An 8558-nucleotide genomic window follows, 5' to 3' on the forward strand; every position below is an offset into this window, starting at 1 on the left:
AGGGATTCCGGGTACATGACAAAATATTTAGAAAATATTTTCTGTACATGATAGAACATATTCAGAGAATATAAGGTAGACATATCAAAAACATTTTCAAATTACTTTTCTTGGTGTTTTGTAGCAGTAGCAAATGTTAAGAAAATATTAAACTAGTTTCAGACGAATTTGTGCTAACAAAGAAAATATTTACGATTTATTTTTCAAAAATTGATGTTTTTGATTTGTTATTGTATGTAGTTTCAGAACGTACTTAAAATATTTTTTAACATATTCTGGTTTTCGCAGAGAAATATTTTAAATTCTTTCTGAATATTTTTTCGTCATTACCACCATAACACCTACAGTTTGAAATACATTTCTTTCTTCAACCTATAAATTAGAATACTAGAATTTATTTCCACAAATTTATGTGATGATAGAAGTTTCCGTGTGTTCTAAACCGGTTCCAACATACACAGACTTCTACCACCCCATTAATTTGTAAAAATGAAATCCAGATATTTTAACTCACAAGAGTTGGAAAACTGTTCAGTATGCAGCTCTGAAGAAAGAAATGTATTTCAAACTGTAGGTGTTATCGTGGTAATGACGAAAAAATATTCAGAAAAAAATTAAAATATTCTGTGAAAACCAGAATTCGTTAGAAAGTATTTTAAGTACTTTCTGAAACTACGTACAATAACAAATGAAAAACATATCAATTGCTATTTGAAAAATGAATCGTAAATATTTTCTTTCTTAGCACTAATTCATATTTGAAACTAGTTTAATATTTTCTAAACATTTTCTACTGTTACAAAACACCAAGGAAACTAATTTGAAAATGTTTTTGATATGTCTACCTTATATTCTCTAAATATTTTCTGTCTTGTACAGAAAATATTCTCTAAATATTTTGTCATGTACAGAAAATGTTCTCTAAATATTTTCTGTCATGCACAGAAAATTTTCTCTAAATATTTTCTGTGATGTACAGAAAATATTCACTAAACATTTTTTGTCATGTATAGAAAATATTTTTTGGTATGAGTGGAAAATATTTTAAAATTATTATTTTACAGAACATTAATTTTTGTTAAAAATGGATTAGAAATCTTCAGAAAACATTTCAACTAAGTACCCAATACATTGTAAAAATATTTAGAAAACATTTCTTTATTTTAGACAAATGATTTTCAGTGTTATTGGCAAATGATTTTAAAATATTCCATGCGAAACATTTTAAAAACCATCCCGTTAACATTGTATAAAACGTTTCAAATACATTTTCAGTAATGTGTGGAAATGGTACAGAAAACATTTTTTGGAAAACTTTTCTAACGGCGTATAAAATATTTCTACAACGTTTTTAAGTATATTGCGAAAATATTTTCAGTATTATTTGGAAAATGTTTTCAACAACATATGGAATATATTTCCTTAAGGGAAGTAGGATACATTTTCTGAAGGAAAATGATGGTACGTTTTAGAAACGTTTTGAAAATATTTCATTGCTGTGTGGGAATTGTCTTCTACCCACCCACTAGGATACGCTACGCCAAGGAACCTGGAGGACTTCCTTTCATTAACTGACTACTCATGTTCGTTCGCGGAAATATTACCATGGGAGGCACAAATTGTCCAGTGGCACTCATGCAGGCAATAATTGTGATTGTTTCACCTTTCTCTGCAGAAGTTAGAGCTGCTATTTGTCTTTTACTTTTCCTTCCATTTATAGATGGGAATTTGCTTTGAACAATTGTAAGGGCCGTCTCATCCACATTATAGACATTCTCTGCAGGATATTTGTATTTTTCATAAGCATCATCAAGCAGACGAGAAATACTTTCCTTGTTGAATGCAAAAGCGCGAGCAAAAGACGTTACACATGATTTACGAAGCGAAATAACTTTTTTGTGCCGACAAAGGAAACGATCAAACCACGATCTTCCAGCCTCTGTGTTCCTAAATGGATGTTGAAGACCATTTCGTGATGCTAGTTGATAGGCCATACATTGCAAGTCGCTCCTGGTGTATCCAAAGAAATTTTGCTCCATGAGGAGTAGATATTCTACCAATTGCTTTTCAAGTTCGTCCCCTAACATCGGTTTCCATGCAAGTTTTGTCGTTGTTGCTTCAATGGTAGTTAGATTGTGCTTCTTGCTTAACGTTTGCAGAGTTGTACATGGCACATTAAAAGTCTTTGCTGCTTTCAGCGTCAGCATGCGGTTTTCTCTTACGGCGCAAATAGCACTCGCCATGTCCTCTTGCTTCCACATCTTTCTCTTGCCTTTTGTAGTGTCCTTGGGTTCCGATCTTGACTTGCTGAAACAAAAGACATAGTTTTGAGAATTTTACAATGATGGTCCAAATATAGGCTACTAGCTTATATTTAGACCTAGCAAGGTAGCCTATATTTAGACCGTTCGTAGATTGTGCTTTGTCACGCAACAGTACTCATATACAATATTATTTACATTTTGTTTTCTACTAACTACAAATGCTATCCATGCAGAATACAACTTACCTGTTAAAATTTTTCAAACTTTGTTTTCTAACGGTCAAAAATAACACAAAACACATACCTGATAAAACTTTTTCAGGATTGCACACAGGCAAAACACACAAGTTGATCAACCAGACCCAACTGTACGTCGCCAATTAAATCACGCCACCACCATCGACCTTGAATAATGCTTTCACACATTTGTCACTAAGTGGTAGTACTACACTAGCATACAGAAGTCTAGAACGTCACCTAGCCCATATTTAGACCACAGCCCGTATTTAGACCTTCTCCTCTAATGCGAAGTTAAATATAATGTCTGGGATGAAGAAATTCGGAAATAGGCCAGAACTGGTTCCACTTACTCAGAAGCTTTTTACATCTGCTAAGTCTGCTTACCGTAACTACAAAGCATACTTTGAAAACCTAAGAAAGGAGGAAGCTCAAAAAGAAGTAAAGAAGAAACAAAAGAACAAACAAAGAGAGAGGTGATTGAGAAATTGACAAAGGGAAAAAGGCGCATGATGAGATTTTGGTCACTTTTTGTGTGCTTTTGGCCATTTTTGGTCACTTTTCCACTATTTACAGGAGAGCAGACCACTATGTGCCCTGGGATTATTAAAATTAGGGTATATTAAAGAAGACAAAACAGAAAGATACAAAATATTTGTAAATTGAAAAACTGGATTTCTGGAAAACAACTAAATCAATGAATAATTTTCTTATGAAAGATATTCAGAGCGAAAAACGTAGCCAGGAAGGGGCAGGAACGGAGATTAAAAGATCAAATAATATTACAATTAACGTTAACAACAGGGTTAGAATATTAAATGAAATGAAATTGGAACTATGTTCAGTATTAATTACTAAACGAATGTGATTTCAGCATGTGACGAGGGAATTTTTTCCCAATTAATATTAAAAAAATCACCCACTAAAACTTGCTGGGGTGAATTAATTGAAATAAAAAATAGCAGAATTTTGCGAAATAATTAGACTACAATAATTTGTATGTAATCAATTCACATGTAATTACTAGGTAAAATAGTGGAGGTTAATTCCTAATACAGTGAAACATCTCTTAACGGGCATCTCTCAATAGTGGACATCTTCGTAAGAGAACAAACTTTCTTATTTTTCCATACCATAAATATCTGTGATGTGGTGTTATGAGAAAGAACCCTTCCTTTTAGGGACACCTCTCATTTACGGACAAATAATCGGTTCCACCGATGTCCGTTTTGAGAGGTTTCACTGTATTTCTTAGTTTAATAATAATAGGTCTACTAAATGCTCAAATGAGTGAACTTACTTTATTGAACCTACCACTGCAAAGAGTTGATATTATTATTATTATTATTATTATTATTATTATTATTATTAATAATAATAATAATAATAATAATAATAATATTGCAATAGTTGCGTAACAAAATATACTGTTTTCTTGTTTGAGTTTGTTTAAAAATTATATCACTATTCTGAGAGCACACCCCCCTTTTATTTTGAACACCCCCTAAGTAAAAATTTCTGGCGTACTTACTGGTTTACACCCCCAAAAGGGGGGCTTAAACAGCAATTTTCTCTTATTTCCTTTAGGAAATTGAAAAATTCAAGATATTTCTCAATAAAAGTGCCAAATTGTACATTAATAGTGTGAAAAGTTCATCTTTTCCCAGTGCTGTAGAAAATTATAGGAATATGGAACAGTCTCCATGTCTCCATATACATATATATATATATATATATATATATATATATATATATATATATATATATATATATATATATATATATATATATAGCGTGATTTAAAATGATGTGAACGATTGCAACTCCTTATAACTTTTTATTAATCATCCAAATAGCTTCAAATCTTATAGATAAATGCTAAAACTCCAAGTTTTTGTGATAAAAAAAATGAAAATAGTACATCACAAATGTTCTATGTGGGCCCCCTTTGCAACCCTGCATACATCTATTCGGTATTTGAATTCCGCCCAGACCCGTTTCAACATGTTTGCATCAACAGTTTGCACTGCAGCAGTGATGCGCTCTTTCAGTTCATTCACATCTTGGGATAGAGGGGGTTTGTAGACAATGTTTCTTAGATGTCCCCATAGAAAATAATCGCAGGGGGTTAAGTCCGGTGATCTTGGTGGCCAACGTAGAAACTGATAATCATTTTTACTGACCGCCCAATCCAGCTGTGTGGCAGTCAGTTGTTGAGGATATTTCTGACATTGTGATAAAAGTGACACGGAGCTCCATCCAATTGATAGATGAAGTCTGCACTGTCATGTTCCAGCTGTGGCATAAGTCACGTAGTAAGCATTTGTAGAAATGTTTGTCCAGTCACAGTTCCTTCGTCAGAGAAGTACAGACCATAAACTTTTGAAGATGAAATTGCACAAAACACATTCGTGTTCGGTGAATTACGCACAATTTCACAGATTTGATGAGGCTTCTCAATTCCCCAAATGTGAACATTTTGTTTGTTCACTCTTCCTGTCATATGGAACGTAGCCTCATCACTGAAACAAAGTTTGCCCCAAAAAATCATCATCAACACTGCACAACTCTTGAAATGACTCACAAGAAGTCTTGCGACACGTGTGATCATTAGGTGTTAAGTGTTGTAACAACTGCACTCGATACGGATACATCTTTAAATGTTTACGCACTACACGCCAAACAGTTGTTTGAGGCATTTGAAGCACTTTGCTAACTCTCCTTGTTGACTTTTGTGGGCTGCGTTGAAAACTGGTTCGAACCCTTTCGACATCTGCCTCAGAAGTAACGGCTACCGGGCGATTTTTCTTTACAAATGCATCCCGTTCTGTTGAATTTGTTATACCACTTACGTATGGAGTTCTTTGATGGTGGATCTTCATGAAATTTTGTGAAACTGTAAAACGCAAAATGCTCTCTCTACACCACAGGCAGCCATCTTGGAGCTAATCATTCTGCCACCTAGCGGATAAATTTTAAACTACTAAACTCGTTCCAAACAAAACTTGAGGATAATATTGAAAGTATTTCCATAGAGATTTCATTGTTGATAGAGTATTATCATTTATAGAACGTTTCCTTATCGTTCACATCATTTTGAAGCACCCTATATATACGTAATATAGCAAACCACACATATTAAATACCAGATATACCAGACGTGATACAGCAACCATGAAGATGCCCGTCCCTAGAAAATTTTCTTCGGGCGCCTCAGTGGCGTAGCACACTTTTTCGGGCCCCCCCGCAAAGTATAGAGAAGGGGCCCTAGTTGTAAAGCCGATAGAAGTAAGGTTGGAGTTCTACTTCTTTAAATCTTTATTCATCGCAAGACTTCGGGGCCCCCTATACCTCGGGGCCCTCCCGCACTGCGGGGGTTGCGGGGGCAGCTGCTACGCCACTGGGGCGCCTATATCTCTTTCTGATTTCTTTCTTATGCCATACACATATTCAATCTAAACTTATGCTCCATATCATTTTAACATGAAATTTTTAATTATATTATAATCATAAACAAAGGCGGAGCTACTCTAAATATTTACTTAGTTTTCCCCTTGATAGAGTCAATGCATTCATATAAATTAATTCAAAAATATAATATTAGGAAAAACGTATAAAAGATTGTTAATATAATGAGAGCATTCTCACGTATTAAATTCAGGTAGAGCGAAATGTTTCATAGTACATTTTGTTAGGTTGTAAATCACATTATCATAAAACAAGTTAAAGAAGAGATAACCTTATCTTCTTCCATTATCGTATTATGAACGAATCAGTGACTCATAGGGCAGTTAATAGATCGAATCGGTCGCTCATTGGACAGTTAACAGTTCCATTCCTGTCGCTAATAGGACTGTCGCAAGTGGGAAGACACCGATCTTCAGCTTGTTTTGATCTTTTCTTGTTGAATATATTCTTCGGCTATGTCAATTCTTGACCTGATCTCTTTGGTGCAGTAAGCGTCTTTCGTCCAAATACTTCCCAAATACTTGAAATAATTAACCTCTTCAAGTTCTCTTTGTTCTACTCTGACCTGTACGGGGGCATTTCCACGGGGTATTCTCATAGCCTTCGACGAATATAACATGCAAAGACACATATTGGTATTAGCGAGGTGCTATCATGTCATCGTGCATTTTTTACGTTACTACCAGATCTCTATCATGGTAGACGTAGTGATTTTCTGACCTTTCCTCGTAATAGTCCTATGTGAGAATTAGAAGTAAAAATGTATAATAGCATAGTTTTGCACGTCGTCTTGTACGGATGTGAAAATTTGTTGCTTATCTAGCAAGTATTTGTATATTGGGGTCACGAAAATTAGTTGCTTATTTCTAGTGTAAAGTATTTCTATATAAACATAATACTATAACCAAATACATATGTATATTCTCTGTAAATAAGTAAAATAAGCATTGTATCTATATTGCAAAGCATGTATTTCATATTATACAATAAATAGCTCCTGATATTTACATAGAAATCGATATTACTACCGTTTTCACCACAAATAATTAAAATATTATATCTACTAATTCATAAGCAAAATAAAAAAAATGGTATCAGAAATTCTCTCTTGTAACTATACAGCAATTTTAAATAAGTAAAAATAGTTCTGTCTACAACATTTTTCGCACTACGTTTTCATAGATCTCATATTTTAAGTATCTCCAAGTATGTCCAACATTAAAATCTATATTGTGTAAATCCAATCAAAATACTGATGCAAGTTTTCCTACGATCGTACATTTCTGTTTTTTCCACAATTAAAGCATGTGTAAGGTTCTTCTCTTTGACATATAAAAAATACAAATAATTCAGTCTGTATTATTATTAAACTAAAATATGTACACATATATCCTAATAAAAATATGTAAATCTTATGTACTTTCACGTTGCAATACATGCGCCAGCATTATTTAAATCAATTCGGTATGTGTTTCCAAAAAGTATAATACATGTAATATATACATAGATATATCTGACCATTTTCTATTCACCAGTTCAACAAGTTCTAATCCTGATATTATTTCGTTGTAGACCTCTTCAGCAATACACTTCATACACAATATCTATAATTAATATATAGTAACGTATTACATAAATTATAAATACTAAAGTCTGTATGTATTCTCTTGTTTAAATCGTACAAATGATGAGAAACCTTATAGCTACCGAAAATGCGGCACAATTTTAATTAAGTAAATGTATCAAATTTTGTAATAATCAAGTATAGTACATGTACAGCTATAAAAATATATCCTAGTAAGCCATACAAACCTTACCTGAAAAATTTTAGCTCTATATTATCACCCTAGGTTCAATAAAAATTACTGCAACTAATTCCATACCGCTTAAATGCAGATAATATTCAAAGTGGTACGCAGTTCGTCCTATTCTGTCGCACAATTACAACACATTATTTGTTTTCCTTGTAGAATATATCCAATAGCATCTTCTTGTATACAATATTATTCCAAAAAATACGAAAAAATGCACGCTTTCCATTATCTTAATCAGCATTATGGTAAAAAAAAACTTATACCTGCTAAAAATGCGGCACAATTTTAATTCAGTAAAATGTATCAAATTTTGTAATAAACAAGTATAGTACACGCACAGTTATAAAAAAATATATCCTAATAAGACACACGACCTTACCTGTAAGATTTTAGCTCTATATTATTACCCTAAGTTCAATAAAAATTACTGCAACTAATTCCATACCATTTAAATGCGCATAATATTTAAAGTGGTACGCACATTGTCCTATTCTGCCATACAATTACAGCACATTATTTGTTTTCCTTGTACAATATATCCAATAGCATCTTCTTGTATACAATATTATTCTAAAATGCAAAAAATGCAAGCTTTCCATTATCTTAACCAGCACAATGGTGAAAAACCTTATAGCTACCGAAAATGCGGCACAATTTAAATTCAGTAAAATGTATCAAATTTTGTAATAAACAAGTATAGTACACGCACAGTTATAAAAAATATATCCTAATAAGACACGCGACCATACCTGTAAAATTTTAGCTCTATATAATCA

The 8558-nt window shown here is 33.0% G+C and overlaps 1 protein-coding gene across 1 annotated transcript; it reads right to left on the reverse strand.

Annotated features, from left to right (window-relative positions):
* Positions 1-1535: 1535 nt before the first annotated feature.
* On the reverse strand, positions 1536-2261 carry LOC145661750 (uncharacterized). The gene has a single exon (XM_081727085.1). The coding sequence runs from the start codon at positions 2259-2261 to the stop codon at positions 1536-1538; it is 726 nt and encodes a 241-aa protein (XP_081583211.1).
* Positions 2262-8558: the final 6297 nt, after the last annotated feature.

The sequence above is a fragment of the Thermobia domestica genome, chromosome 10, assembly GCF_964235325.1.
Source record: "Thermobia domestica chromosome 10, izTheDome1.hap1.1, whole genome shotgun sequence".
In the NCBI taxonomy this organism is placed as follows: domain Eukaryota; kingdom Metazoa; phylum Arthropoda; class Insecta; order Zygentoma; family Lepismatidae; genus Thermobia; species Thermobia domestica.

Excerpts from the sequence above, each read along its gene's own strand:
- LOC145661750 (XM_081727085.1), bottom strand. The coding sequence starts at position 2,261 with ATGTGGAAGCAAGAGGACATGGCGAGTGCTATTTGCGCCGTAAGAGAA.